Source organism: Monomorium pharaonis, chromosome 6, assembly GCF_013373865.1.
Source record: "Monomorium pharaonis isolate MP-MQ-018 chromosome 6, ASM1337386v2, whole genome shotgun sequence".
Taxonomy (NCBI): domain Eukaryota; kingdom Metazoa; phylum Arthropoda; class Insecta; order Hymenoptera; family Formicidae; genus Monomorium; species Monomorium pharaonis.
This window is the reverse complement of record NC_050472.1, coordinates 26,646,654-26,661,046: the sequence shown is the minus strand read 5'-3', so window position 1 is coordinate 26,661,046 and position 14,393 is coordinate 26,646,654. Positions and strand designations below refer to the sequence as shown.

General features: G+C 42.7%; 2 protein-coding genes across 5 annotated transcripts in view; one reads left to right on the top strand and one right to left on the bottom strand.

Annotated features, from left to right (window-relative positions):
* Positions 1 to 30: 30 nt before the first annotated feature.
* LOC105833445 (zinc finger-containing ubiquitin peptidase 1) overlaps positions 31 to 14,393 on the bottom strand; it is a 23,580-nt gene continuing 9,217 nt past the window's right edge. The window contains exons 1-9 of one of the 4 annotated variants that reach the window (XM_012675192.3): positions 7,549 to 7,568; positions 5,315 to 5,554; positions 3,873 to 4,168; positions 3,319 to 3,622; positions 2,801 to 3,231; positions 2,310 to 2,712; positions 2,112 to 2,239; positions 1,816 to 2,039; positions 31 to 1,717 (exon numbers count right to left, since the gene is read on the bottom strand). In XM_012675192.3, coding sequence (XP_012530646.1) covers positions 1,673 to 1,717; positions 1,816 to 2,039; positions 2,112 to 2,239; positions 2,310 to 2,712; positions 2,801 to 3,231; positions 3,319 to 3,622; positions 3,873 to 4,168; positions 5,315 to 5,554; positions 7,549 to 7,568 — 2,091 coding nt within the window. In that variant the 3' untranslated portion in view covers positions 31 to 1,672. The other 3 variants (XM_012675207.3, XM_012675201.3, XR_003625853.2) reach the window with 3 other exon arrangements.
* Positions 9,671 to 14,393, top strand: part of LOC105833432 (reversion-inducing cysteine-rich protein with Kazal motifs) — a 21,499-nt gene continuing 16,776 nt past the window's right edge. Inside the window, exon 1 of the mRNA XM_012675172.3 lies at positions 9,671 to 12,586. Within this exon, the coding sequence (XP_012530626.1) occupies positions 12,496 to 12,586 (91 nt within the window). The 5' untranslated portion in view covers positions 9,671 to 12,495. The remainder of the gene's footprint in view (positions 12,587 to 14,393) is intronic.

Sequence of the window (14,393 nt, the reverse complement as noted above, 5' to 3'; positions counted from 1 at the left end):
CAGGACGAGAGTATAATGAGCAAAGCCATATTGGGAATTCTAACAAAGCATATATTTTAATTTAATGTGTAGCTATAATGTGAAGGTTTTACTCCTGCATAACAATTCCACAGCTTAATTTTCCTGAACACTCCAAATAATGAACAGATTCTTAAATCGATACATGGCGAAATCTCTGATACTATAATATTTTATTAAAATTTATCGGTTTCGATAGTTTTTTTTTTTACAGCCAGTCAATAATGTTATTGCGATGTGGTCCTACTGGGCTGAAAGACAAAACTTGCATTTGACTGGTGCACCATAAATATCGAAGCTATAAAACAACGTGGTGCGACATTTCCGCAAGACATTGCGTCCTCCCATAGTGTCGCAAATATATTTTTAACTATAATAAATAGATCTTAGATATATCAGTACAATTTATGAAATATGATAAGTGTAATATAATAAGAATTCACTAAAACTCATATAATCGTCAAGTGTATAATATAAATAACAAGTAATGGACTTTTTTCATCTATCCTCTCATTCACAGCATTGCATTGGACTTACGAGCTAAGACATAAGTAGCCTAAAGTCGATTGGATAATTAAATAGAATATTTATAATTAATATGAAAGTAGTTGTACTTTGTGTGGGCAAGTGAAATACGATATAACGAAGAGTGTGCAGATGATAATATATATATATATGTGTGTGTGTGTGTATGTGTGTGTAGTATATATATAATTTATGAAAATGTGGTTTTTTTTGGTCACTTTTGCAGACACTCCAGATTCCTTCATAGAAATGTTTTAGCAATCAAAATGCATCAAAGAATATCTTTCGTATTGTTATATAAAATTTGTCGTAAGGTATACACCGTACGGCTCTCGGCACTTTTTATATTGACTAAAAGTCGACAACGCTTTGATGGAAATCTTTGTCAGATTGTAGGATGTGGAACGAGACAAGTGCTGGGAACACCGTGTTGTGATGATTCTGGAGCGTTTCCAAGAGTGCATCTATTAGACGTGAATGATTAGCGTCGTATTGATAACAGCATCACAGCTACGAAAGTCTCAGTTTCTAAGCTCTGCCACGGTTTTTTCGATGGTGCAACCGATCGGTACAAGACGATTGGTCGACTAAGGATTAGCACAGCCTGTTCGGTGCGACGAAAATTGAGCAGAACATTTTGGACAAGAAATGACAATCGATTTAACACTATCATTCTCACGGAGGCCTTTATCACCTCCCGTTTGTTTCAATCTGATAATTCTCTTTGGAAAAATTTACACGCACTTAGTACGACAAATTTTTAGTTAAGATTAAGGACTTTCTCCATTCAGAAATAAATACTCGTTTACAGCGACGCGACGAAGAGCCTTTTTTGATATTTAAATACTAGCTCCGCAAAATTGTTCACCGCGTCACAGGCTTCGCACGGGCACAATGATTTCGAGAAGTCAGTCCATCGTTAACGGCTAAAGAGAGATGCAAGAATATATCGTTAAATAATATGATCTGCAATCTATATGTAATGTACTACAATGGAATAAGTCTGCTAGCAGTAAAAGAACATAGGACATCGCGGTCACGTAATTTGAAGGATGTCGGATAAGATTGGTTTGAGGCAGTAGTCTATAGTCTTTGCCCAAGGCTTGATCATTTCTCGGACCAGCAACTCTCACCTGTCTTGAGGAACTCGCATTGATCGTAACACTTTACTTTGCTGAAATAAAAAGAAATAGGCGCGAAAAGTGAAATAAATGCGTCGTAAGTATTATTAATAAGAGGTTTTTCGTATTATTAATAAGGCATTTATATTACCTGATACTGCGTTTCTGTATCCATAGTGCCGGTTACAGCCACAACTTGATACTGTCTGGCTTTCATTGCCGCGGTGGACTTTCGTATGAGTCTCATCGCGCCGGGCGCACTACTCGTGCTATTGAAATATGCCATTTGCGCCGGGCTATGACTCGGATCCAGCACCAGCATGGTTATTGAACCGTCTCTTATCTGCTCTACGCCCATAATCGTTCTGCTGTGTCCTGAATTTATTGACATTGATTGTGTTAGTTTTGCTTTCTAATTTCCGAAAGATACGTAAAAAAAACATTTACCTTGATGTTGAAGATAAAGAGGTGGTTTGAATTCTTCGCACCGTTGAAAATATTGCAGGACCCAATTAAATAACTCGGGATGGCCACCATCCGCGCTGGTAGGTCTATGAAAGTCCACCAGTTGACACCTGTACGAAGCCAGGGAGAGAAAAGTGTGCGTCATATGACTTGACGAGCAATCGCGATTAAGGAACTTACTTTATCCTCAAACTAGACAGCAGCGTGAATACCTCCGTGGCGCCGATCCACTTCCTAGTGTTAACGAGTTTACCGCCGAGCTGCTCCGCGCCTTGAATATCAAAGCCCTGTGCCCACGCCCACTCGATCATCTTCTGCAATCTCGAGATCGACGGCATAGAGCTGCGTAGAGGATTCTCTGTAGAGCTGTTGCCACCGGCTCCCGAGCTCCATGCTTTGTAAACTAGATCATTGTATCCTGTGTGTTGCAAGAGAGACGAGATTAGCATCTGCATATTTCTGTAACCACAGCCCCAGCCCTTATCGCCATAAGTTGATGCATAATGGTCCACAGTGGAACACATCCAGGTATTTACTACGTTACTGCAAGCCTGACTAATGGCTCGTACTTTCGGGACCAGCCCTACAAGAGAGCAAATAATGTTGCAAAGATTCTCAGATAAGGGTTCTTGGCTCTTTGTACAATTTACATTGCAAATCGTCGTTCTTACCGCGTGTACAAGAACTACCGTCGTCGATACCGCTGCTCTCGGCGACTCTGAGCTCGATCTGCCTCTCGAAGAAATCGGCCACCGTCATTTCGCCCGCATACACAGCCCGCTGCATATTGGTGACACTTTGTTCTCTAAAGTTACCCTGATTATCCATACCATACTGCGCCCTGAGCATCTCGAATTCACGCTGTTCGCGCAGTTTTCTCACTTCCTTTTCTCTTCTCTCCATATCCTTCGCTAGCATACGATCGGTCGACACGTCCGGTGTCATGGGCGACGGCGTGCTCTTCTTGTTGAAGTGTTCTTCGATGTGTGCCATTAGGTCGTCATTATTTTTAAATAATGTACTAAGACATACTGGACAGGCAGGCGTTGAGTCACTACCGACAGTAGCTGTATCGGATTGCGAGCTTGTTCCGTTTGCAGGACTAACAACAATAAATTGTCATTAAACATTGTCATTAAATTATCTCATAAAAATACTACTTAAAAATATATAAGTAAATGTGTTGTACCTAAGTATATCTTTGTGCTCAATATTGACATGTAATTCAAGATCAGAAGAATTTGGAAAAGACGTAACGCAAAGAGGGCAGTTGAAGACTCCATCCCGGGATGGCGGCGATTCCGGTGGGAAGGATGGCGAGGTGAGATCAAAGTGTTGGCGATTGATATGCTCTTCGAGCCTCAACGGACTGTCGGAACTATAGGGGCACATTGGGCACTCTTGCACTGGAAGTTTTGGGGAAGCGTGCGAGCGCAGTTGCAGATTTAGGCCTGAACGCAGCGGGGAACCTTGACCCGCCGCACCTTCCAACACTAAACAATAAATCATATCTTGTTGTTCTCATTCACTTCCTGGTTAAAATTTTTCTTAGAATTTTTGTACAAATTGGACCACTTTGTACAAGTACTAAAAAAGTCTACATCTTTTCTTAAAATTTTTGATATATAGAAATTTTACTCTAAAATAATTGTGCAACTCTGATATTTTTGACAATCTTGAAAGAAGTTTTCACAGGTGTGTCCTCATAAACCAATACAATTTGAACATGTGTATATTCGTTACCTGCATTGGCATTGTTACTGTTGTTATTATTGTTATTGTTATTCATGTTGGGATTCGCCACTTGGACATCTGACTTCCTCGACGACTGCTGTTGTTGCTGCAGCAGCTGCTGTTGTTGTTGCTGCTGATGTTGCTGTTGCTTGATGCGCTGCGCCAGAGAGCTGCCCCAACCGTTCTGCAGATGAGGTGGTCGCAGGGACATGGATGGTGAGAGCGCCCTGCACTCATCACGCCTGTTGTGCTCATCCATCAGCGAGTCGTCGTCGATGAATGCCATCATGTCACTCTCCGGGGTGCTGTAAACATATACAAGCGATAGCGATGATCTCTACCTGCAACGATGTTTATATATAGGATGCCGCGAGTACTGTCGTCGCCAAGTATCGCGAGTATCGCGAAGTATGTTTCAGTTACATTTCAGTCAACAAATTCTCCTCGTGTTCCACGACGCGTTGTCGCTTCCTCGCCGTTGGCCACATGAATAAATTCTGCCCAACTACGCTGACACTCGCACTTTTCGTCCTATCTTGTCGAGACGGATCCTGCAACCTCCTCATACTCATCCTGGGACCCCTGTACATTTTGTTGACGATGACACAGCCAATTACTGTATTATTCGATTCGGTGTTGTAATAAACAGGTACTTAAAGCATTCGAGCTGTGATTAGCTGTGATTGCTTCGTTTACTCGTTTGGCGGGAATTAAAATGTTGGTAACGTTGCGAGTAATTTACCAACGGTAACTTTATTACCGATAATGTCGATTTACTGGCGCGTCGGTAAATTGTTAGTAAATATTATACAAATTTATTATTCGAGCAACACTCACGTCAATAAAATGATAATATCAATATACAATAATCGTTGGTTATCATATATTATTGTAGAGAAATCTATATAAATATATTTGTATTTTTATCTATAAATGTGAACATCATCGGATTTTAGGAAAGTTATTGATCAGTAGTGACATCTTTCGTTTAATTTCGCAATTTATTTATCTCGGTGTTTAAATTACGCGTAATTTATCAAGTAATCATCACAAATATGATTTTAGCTGATCGAAAATGTCATGAGTGAAGGAGACATGTGGATAAATATGATCCCCGAGTTACATATTGAGATTTTTAGTCGAGATTTTTGCAACACATTATTTAATAAAGAAATGTATATTTCCAATCTATTTAATATTAAACAGATGCAGCGTACAAGAAGCATAATTAGAAAAAAATGTTACTTTATACGGAAAGAACAATTTTGCTAAAATATAGAAAATAATTACGTTGAATCATTATCATCATTTATAGCAATATCATCATACTTAAACATTCGATATTATTTTGATAATCCTGAATATAAAATTATTCTAATCTGCAATTAGATAAAAAATTTCAGATTCGAGTAAAATTGGTCTTTCCAAATGTTCTTTTGCATCAAACGCACCTCGGAGTCAAGTAGTCCAGGTGAGCGCTATTGACGTGAACCAACATCTCCGTGGGCGAGATCTCGCCCAGGTCGCAGAACGGGCAGTTGGCGGCGCCCTGGAGATGGTACTGCACCATGTGCGAGCGCATCTCCTCGTCGTTGAAACCCTCCAGGCCGCAGATCTCGCACGTGTAGTTCATCTCCGGCGGTTTGCTGGACGCCATTTTCGAGATGTCCGAGGTAGCGGCCTTCCAGAACCTTTGCCAGAAGATTCAATCAAACATCATTAAAGAGGAAACGTGCAAGGATGTACGGCGTCGATCGACTTACCGCCGCTAATAAATTTAGCACCGATTAATCGCGCGCGCTACCCGACGACGACGGGTATTAATTCGACATTTCCGTCCTGGGGTTATTCGGGATAAATAATGAAGGAATGGTAACGGCAGATCGAATAACAATCCGATGGCAATCTCTATGTAAATACCGTTCATTTGCACCTGACTCTATTACCTATATTGATTGAAATTGAAAGCAATAATAAATTTTATGTACCGCCTATCGCAATTCACACACGCTGTATAGTGAAAACAATTTATTATATATTTGTAAAACAAACTAAATAACATTAACCTTTACGTGATTTTTATGTACATATTAACATTAAATAAATAAGAAAAAGTTATGTAAGTAGAATTGTTGCCAGTTATCCAATTCTTTTTTCTCATCCCTTAGTTTTATCCACTTTGGCCTATTCTTCTTCGGAAGAGCGAAGAAGAAGTTAAATAGAAAACGTTTCCGGAGAAACATTTCCGCCACGATCGAACGAGAGGCAGGATAACGGAACGAGGATGAGGTTGCGAGTCGTAATTTTTAAATCCATTTACAGCACCGCGATAAGTTTACGACAGCCAGTTTGACACGCGACTTTAATTAGCTTCTTTCGATAATCGAACAACCTCGGGATCGGCAAGCAAATCTGCAACTTCCGGATAATTTGTTCGTGTCTTCCGGAATCGATTCCACGAAATTGATCAACATCAATTAGATTAATAGCAGAGAATTAATAAAAAAACTCGATCAAAACTTCGTTCGCGCATATTCTGGAATAAAATATCGAAGACCAAATTTAATTAGATTGAGTGAAAGGCGAATCGCTATAGATCGAACCGTTTAACACGCGCACTTTGTGTAACACTATCGATATATTTTAACTCCGAAAGCACCATCAGAGTAGAAACAGTCGTTTCGGCTCTTCCTGAGCCTCTAAAATTTACGGTGGTGTAAAATATACGAATGTGAACACTTGGGAAATTTTATCGAGGCGACATCGACGATCTTTCGCTTTTCCCTCAGGAGCGCAATCGAACGAGGGTCCGCATGAAATTAAGTTCGACGCGATACGCTAGCAACATAATAATTATATAGCGAATTGCAATTAATTATTCCCAAATTCTTTTCCATATGGACAGTGTCTTAAAAGTACACGGCAATCGATACGGAATTGAAACGCGATTGGGATGATCGCAGCTTCCAGGTGATCTACACTACGATCGGTTCACTGTCGGTGGTGTAATCAACGGTCGGACTGGAAGCACTATCATCATCATCATCATCATCATCATCATCATCATCATTATTATCATCATCATTGTCCGTTCACTCGAATCGAATCACGCTACAGCTAAGGGCTTCCTCTCACCTCGGCGATTTCACCCCCACGGCTGTCAGCCGCGCGTCGTCTAATGCCGTATCGCGACGTCGTCGGTGCGGCGAGTTAATCGATGGCCTCTCGCCAGCCGAAGGCCAGCTACGGGTCCGCGGCAGTCCATAACTCGTTTCCCGCGACAGATGGAAGACCGAGTCTCGCGATCAGCGGCGACGGCGGCGGCGACGGTGGCAGCGTCGTCGTCGACGCGGCCACGACGACGAGGACGCGTGTCTAACGTCGCCGCCGTCTCGCGTCAGCGGCAGCGGTTGCGGACGAAGGGTGAGAGAGGAAGTCGTCGCGGGTCTTTTTATTTGCTCGCCCTCTCCGGTGAAACTAGGCCATCAAGTGAGAAAACGGTCGCCGCTGTAGAGTCGAGTTGACCTATTTCCATGGGTACGCGTGCACTCGGAAGCCGGATCGTTCGCCTTCACCTTCGTAGCACCCGAGGGGGTAAACTTCCGTCCGTCCTTCCTTCCTGCCCACCCGGCGCTCTTCCGCGCTACACACACACTTCTCGTTCGCTCGTTCGAGTTTCACTCACCGAACTGTCGGATCGATCATTCGCGCTCTCCTCGTGGTAGGCCCGCGGAAGCGGGACCGCCGATCGCCTAACGCGCCGCCCCGTCACTCGGCTCCATATGACAGCAGCCAGTTCCGTCCCGTCCGTCTGTCCGTCCGACGATTTTACGACTCGCTTCCCCTCGCGCAGGTGGTACCCGCCACCCGCTGCTGGTCGCGCTCCGATGCCACCCCCGGCGACGACGCTTCCAGCGCCGCTCGGCACCCTACGTCGGGGTACGCCGTCGATAACGGCGGTTGTCCCGCATGAGGGTGGCTTGCGAGAAATCCGACACGCTATACCGGCGAAACTATCGATCGTATAGTTATAGTAGAAATATTAATTTTGACTACATTAATTAAAAAATCTTATCGTTTTAATAGAAAATACGTGCAACACATACAGAGAAATACTCGTATATAGAGAAAAGATAATATTTCTTAAAAACAGAAATAACAATAAAATTTAGAAAAAGTAAATGTAAACTAAAGAGCGTATCTCTTCTATCAGATATAATGTAATTGTTTCTATAATATTGTTTTATATTCTGTAATAATTAAAATTCAAGTAATAAGATCGTTCAAAATATACTCTGAATCATAGTAATTTAATATTTTTAAACTTGAAAAGAGTATAAATTAAGAAATGCAAAAGTTTATCTTAATCATCTTAAATCAATGTTACTTGTCAATTTCAAGTCAAATAATATAAATGTATTTTAAAAGCATTAACAAGAAGATATTCTTTATAAAAATGACTATTACTTAGAAGACGAAAACTAAAAAAATGAGTAACTTTTTCTCAGCCTGAGAATGATATTTTTCTGTGCGTAGAATTAATATTTTTTCTGTCTGCTATACGTGACACTTTTTTCCAAACACTTTTTAAACGGAGAGACAATTGTATAACGGGAAAACGCTTGCGTACGTTTCAATCGGCGCAATCTCCGGTGCCTCGAAGAACGGCGGCGCTCATTGTCGCGCGTTCCAATTCTTTCGATTGTCCCGTCGTGGTATTGTCTTTCCACGCTCGAACTTTCCGTAATGACAAGTCGGCGCAAAAGAAGCCCCGCATTATCCAAATAGCGGAACGAGACGAGAGATTGTAGCTCTCCTGCGTCTCGCTTTGGACGACGATGCTGTGCCGCGTCGTCGTCGGGGATGGTTGGCGCGTCGCCCGCCGTCATTATCTTCCGCCCCGGTCGCCGATGTCGCGGTACAACTTCACACAAACGGGCACGCCGCGACGCATCGGGATTCCGCGCGTGACACATTCGCGCGCAGGGAATTGGCTTTCTCACGCCCGCGACAACACCCGTCTTTGCGCCTCATCGACATGCAGCCGACGACGACGGTCGCGAGATACCGAGGCATTCGACAAACGTTTACCCCTTCCTCCGCCCCTATTTATTCAGCCTCTTTCTTCCCCACGATAAAGAATAGATGATCCAGAATGAACTGAGGGGAATTTATCTGACTTCAGTTTTTCGCTAAATAAAATAATCAATTTTACGCTATAACAATATCCTGCATGATACCATGATTTTAAAATATAATCAGTATTTTACAATGCGTTTTTAAACTTTTGTTAACTTTTTATATATTTTTAATGTGTCTTTTAACGTTTTATTTTTCCGCTATCTCTCTTATCTCGCTCAATTTACTCTAAAAGTAATTTGTTTATTCTAATGAAAATTTTTTTCTCTTTCGCAGTCTTTGTAGAGACATTATTATATTTAATTTGTGAACAAGAGAAATTACGTGACAATCGGCGACAATTCTTTCTCGCATTGACGATCAAAATTCACGTCCCGCCCGCTAGATGCATACAACGCCGTCCAATTAGCCGACGCGTCTGCACGAAGATTAATTAATAACCATTCCGAGTACTTGAGCGAGTTAAATCGAGTCCGACCAAGTCCCGCGTTGTACCGGGCTGTGTTCTTGGTATTAGATCGCTCCGATAGAAAGATCATCGAGGATGTTTGTCTAAAGACTCTAAAGGGAATAAATAGACAAGTTAAATAAAATGCAAAAAAAAAAGAAATAAAAAAGTATTCATTATTTTGTAACATAAATATTTTTCAATACAATTTTAAAGACAAATCTAGGTCGATATCAAAATTCAAAAATTATCTTTTCTTTCTAATTATTTTGTACATCATACATGACTAATTAATAGGATTTCTTGCCATTTCGTGTGAAACCGCATTACAGCATGTCAGAGTCGCTCGTCGTTAATATGAAACGACGTCAGTTAATATGAAGCGATCTTCACAAATTAGCTGCATCCTCCCGCGTGGAGTAAGGATCCTTATGGTACATCTCGTTCGATAAGGTTGAACCGGTATGCATTCGCGGCGACTCCGATCGCGTTCGGCGATCGACGAAACTGGTTTCCCCGGAATTGGCATTCGCAAACGGATTTTTGGTAAGACGCTCTCTCGAATCTTCGTCGAGTAATTGCGTCCTCGCACGTCTTTCCTCGAACGTCTCTATCAGACGATAACACGAACGCACGGGGATCGACGGAATTTCGAGATCGACATCCAGGCGACGAGTTCAAGCGGTCGCAAGCGGAAACAGAACGAATAGTCCCGTGGACGGGATCGATCCGGCCGTCGTTGAAACCCGTCATTTAATTTTGATAAGCAAGTCACCGGTAGTTTGATGATCGATCTTTCACGGCTAGTTTCGTTCGGTTTCCATGAGCGAACATCGCCGGAGGACTACATTCTTACGCGTACCAATCGGCGATCGCCGGCAAGCGAGACGACTGATTCGTTGTCGCGTCGTTACTCATTGTTAATTACTTATGCGCGACAGGTAGGTGGTGTGGATACTCGGATAAGGTAAGTCCGTCCGGTAGGCACGTCGGAGGTCCATCCGAGCTGCGGTCCAGCGCTTGAATATTTATACGATAATGCGCGATTAACATAGCGGACGTGCCTTGGGAGAGCTTCGATCGCGTAACCGGTCGCCCGGTTTGCTTTACGTGACTGCTGAGTGTCAGGAACCGACTCGGGACTGCATTTGTACTAGGAATCCCAGAAGAATAACGGACAAACGTCCAGTTTTCGAACCTGGTGTCGAGAACGTAAACTTCTCTACGAAAGTAGTTCCTGTTATCGATTGAACAGTGTTATGCTAAGAATATGTTAATCCGTAAAATTAAAGAAACAAGATATTCGTGGCTGGAATAAAATTGCGCATTTTAGATTTAAATTACTTGAAATTAGTGGGGCAACTTACTTTTGCATAACACCCGCCAATTGTGCAACGCAACGTAGCAAATGACACACCGCGCTGCTGTTATTTACATCGGCGCGGTAGAATAACGGCCTCTCCCCTTTTAAAGGGACAGAGCGTAAAAAGGAAAGAAAGAGAGAGAGAGAGAGAGAGAGAGAGAGAGAGAGAGAGAGAGAGAGAGAGACGAGATTAAAAGAGGACCGAGAGGTACCGCGTGGACCGACCGGTCGTCCGCTGCCCACGTGCGGATTGAAGGCGATTTATCGGCGGAATAAATTAATAAATTACGCTCCGAGAGTCCGCTCCGATCGGTCAATCAAATATCCAGAGACGATGGGGAACGTGTCTTCGGACACCATCGGGGACTGGTGAGGTATCGATAAAAAATGGGCAATCCTCCGCGGTTCGGACCTCAGATCGCGGTGACAAATCGCGAAGCGCATAGAAAAATGCAGGCTACGTAGTTCGACGTAACAGTTGTTGACCCCGTTTAATTGAACCGTAAAACTGTGCAACGTGCTGGTAGATATAATCGTGAGTGATGCCAGGGCCTAATCTTATCTGGCGGAAGAATCCGTTTTGTTCGGGACGAACGCGAGGGCGAAATGTTGGTCTATAAACACGCGGGATTATTCGTACGCGGGACGTCACGTTCTCTCGCCGACGCGGCGGAGCATCGATATCGAAAATGTATTACGGAGATTTACTTGGCGGCGTTATCAGCGGAAGTCACTGTTCCAGGGTTATCGGCTTTCCTCCTTCTCGGAAATACAGTGCGCCCCACTCGAAAGCGAGGCGCACGAGACAGCACAAATGGACCGCGGCGACATCAGATTTATGGGCGCGGACTGATTTTCGTCTGACCTGCGTGCTCTCGGCTCGAGACGGATAAGCATTCGAGGAGAGATACTGCAGCCGGAGAACGGTCAAGTGGTCCATTACGTCCTCTTTTACTCTCTTTTTCCTTCTCGCATCAACGGGGCGACTTTGCTACTTGCCTGCGTAACAAAGAACTCACCACGAGAACTCGCCGTTAAGGAACGTAAGGGCTAGGGGAAGGAGAAAGAGGAAAAGAGAAAAAAAAATACGGCGCGGGGTACCGTGCGGGTATACAGTCGAAGATGTCACAATAGTGAGTTGCACCGCGTGACAGCCGTACGCGCCACGCGTTTCTTCCCTCCCACACACACGCAATTCCTCTCTCTCTCTCTCTCTTTCACGCAATACGCACCGCCGTCGCTCCTTCTCTTGCCCTTCCCCGCGCCCTCGTCGTCCCCAAGTCCCCCGCCGTGTTGGTGGTGAGCCGGGTCCCAACTCTAACTCCTCGTTCGTTTCTTCCTCTCACCCACTCACTCAGTAAAAAGCTCAACTCGTGGCACTTACGAGCCACGAGAAAAGCTCAGTCGCTCGCGAGCTGCGTTCGAGTGCACATCTCGGTCCCTCGTGCGAGTGCCACGCGTGTCTCGTCTCGACATGTGACTCTCTCGCCCTCCGTGAGGCTGCCCGACGTCTTTTTCTTCTTCTTTCTTTCCTTCCTCTTCCCTCCTTCCTTCTCTCTTTCTCTTTTTTTTTTCTCTATTCACGGTGGAACGCGCTTACGGTGGTGAGATGAGGTGACCGCGTTACGCAGGGATTCGGGAGAAGGGTGGTTCACATACAAGGGTGCACGAATCTCGAGAAAATGCGCTGCTCGATGATAACGCTGATGATAATGGCGGTCGCGACGATCCTCGTGCCGGCTGCTGGGAATCCTTTCCTCGACGCAGCGCAAGGTAAATAATTATTCATCCTTCTTCCACGCGAGATTTGCAAAGAAACAAATTAATCAAACGGATCTAGATAAACGGAAAGACTGACGATTTAATTTTTGTAATTATAAATGAACGAGTGATCGAGTTAAAATTAAGAAGAAAATCGAATTCCAGATGAACGAATAAGTGAATTAAATGTATAACGATCCGGTGCTTCTGCTAAGCTATAAATTTCTAATTCATCTGTTTTCGGAAAATACGGATTATCCTAAAATCAAAAATTTCGATTGGAAAACCTGCCGATAGAGACTACAATTATTTCAATTCATAGCAAATATAATAGCGAATATTTTAATTGAAAAATGGTTAATGGAATTATCAAAAACAACGCTTTTAATGTTAAAATCGGTAGATTCCATTAAAGATATATTATTAAGGTATTAACTACAAATGTGATTGAATTCGAATTTGAATCGAATTAATTCATAGAATACATAAATTTGTATCAACATTTCGTAGATCTATATGTTTAATATTTAATAGAATTTAGAACAGAATTAAACATTTTTACGTTCCTAATAAAGTGCATTAAAATACTATCACTTCAATGGTAATATTTCAATTTATAGAATATATATATGTATTTAATGCTCATTTATTATTATAATAACATCTTATACGCTTAAATATAAATTTTTACTTAATACATCATTGTAATTCTTCTTCTAAAACTCTTGCAATTAATTCTCTCGTCTATTAAAAATAATATATAAAATCGTTGAAAACACTTTATTACGTTTAAATTAGCGTGTAATGTGAATTCGGCGAAATTTGATTCAAATTCGATTCGATTAGATTCGACTTTGTAAATACTTGATTCGTATATTATTAACTGTAATTTTTCTTTCGCTCACGAGAACTACTTTTTTGACGATGAGTTATCATATCGCCAAACGGACCGCCGATTATATTTTTAAGATCGCCTGGCGCGATTCTGTCGCACGTCTCGATGGTGCGCTTCTGCGCGGCGTGCGCAAAAATATGAGCCCCGGGACAGATTCATTGAACCCATTTCTCGTGTGAGAGCGTTCGTCATCAGAGGGCAAGAAGATATCAACGACAACTTCCCGCCACATGTGCGCACACGAGCGCCTTCGCCGCTCCTCCTCCAATCTCTCCTGCGATCCCGTCCCGTCGCGCTGATTTTTTCCGTGCCTGCTTGTGCACCCTGTCTCACCCGCGCGCCGCGTGGCGATTTTTAATATATATATCTCTCTCTCTCTGTTTCTTTCTCTCTCGCCTTGCTCGAGTTGGAAACTTCTCCCGAGAGCTGGAGACTCGGGATAGAATTTTTTTATCCGAGCCGAGAACTTTGAGTTCTCACAGATCTGTCGCGCGGCAAGCTCCGCTTCCTTCCGCGACATAATTACCCCATTAGAATTTCTCCGGTCGACACTTAAAACAGTTTAATCAAACATCTGTTATTTATTTATTTTTTTCGTAAAAACAATTGAGACAAGACTTCTCGTTTGCATTTGCGCCTGTGACGACGCATACGTTTATCCTTGAATGAAATAAATGCTGGGAATTGCGAAAAGAAATTGAGACTTGTTTGCAGATGAGAGATCCTGTAAAGTTTCTTTGATATAGAGATTAAAGAAGTGTGAGCTCAGAACATGGAATACCTACTTAAAAAAAAAAAAAAAAAAAAAAAAGAGCACTCTTACTTGCCGCACAGTCGACCTGTGTCGCAATTATCGCCGGCAAATATATACAGGCTAGCGCAAGATAACGTGAATGTTAACGATATTACGCATGTTTTCGCATT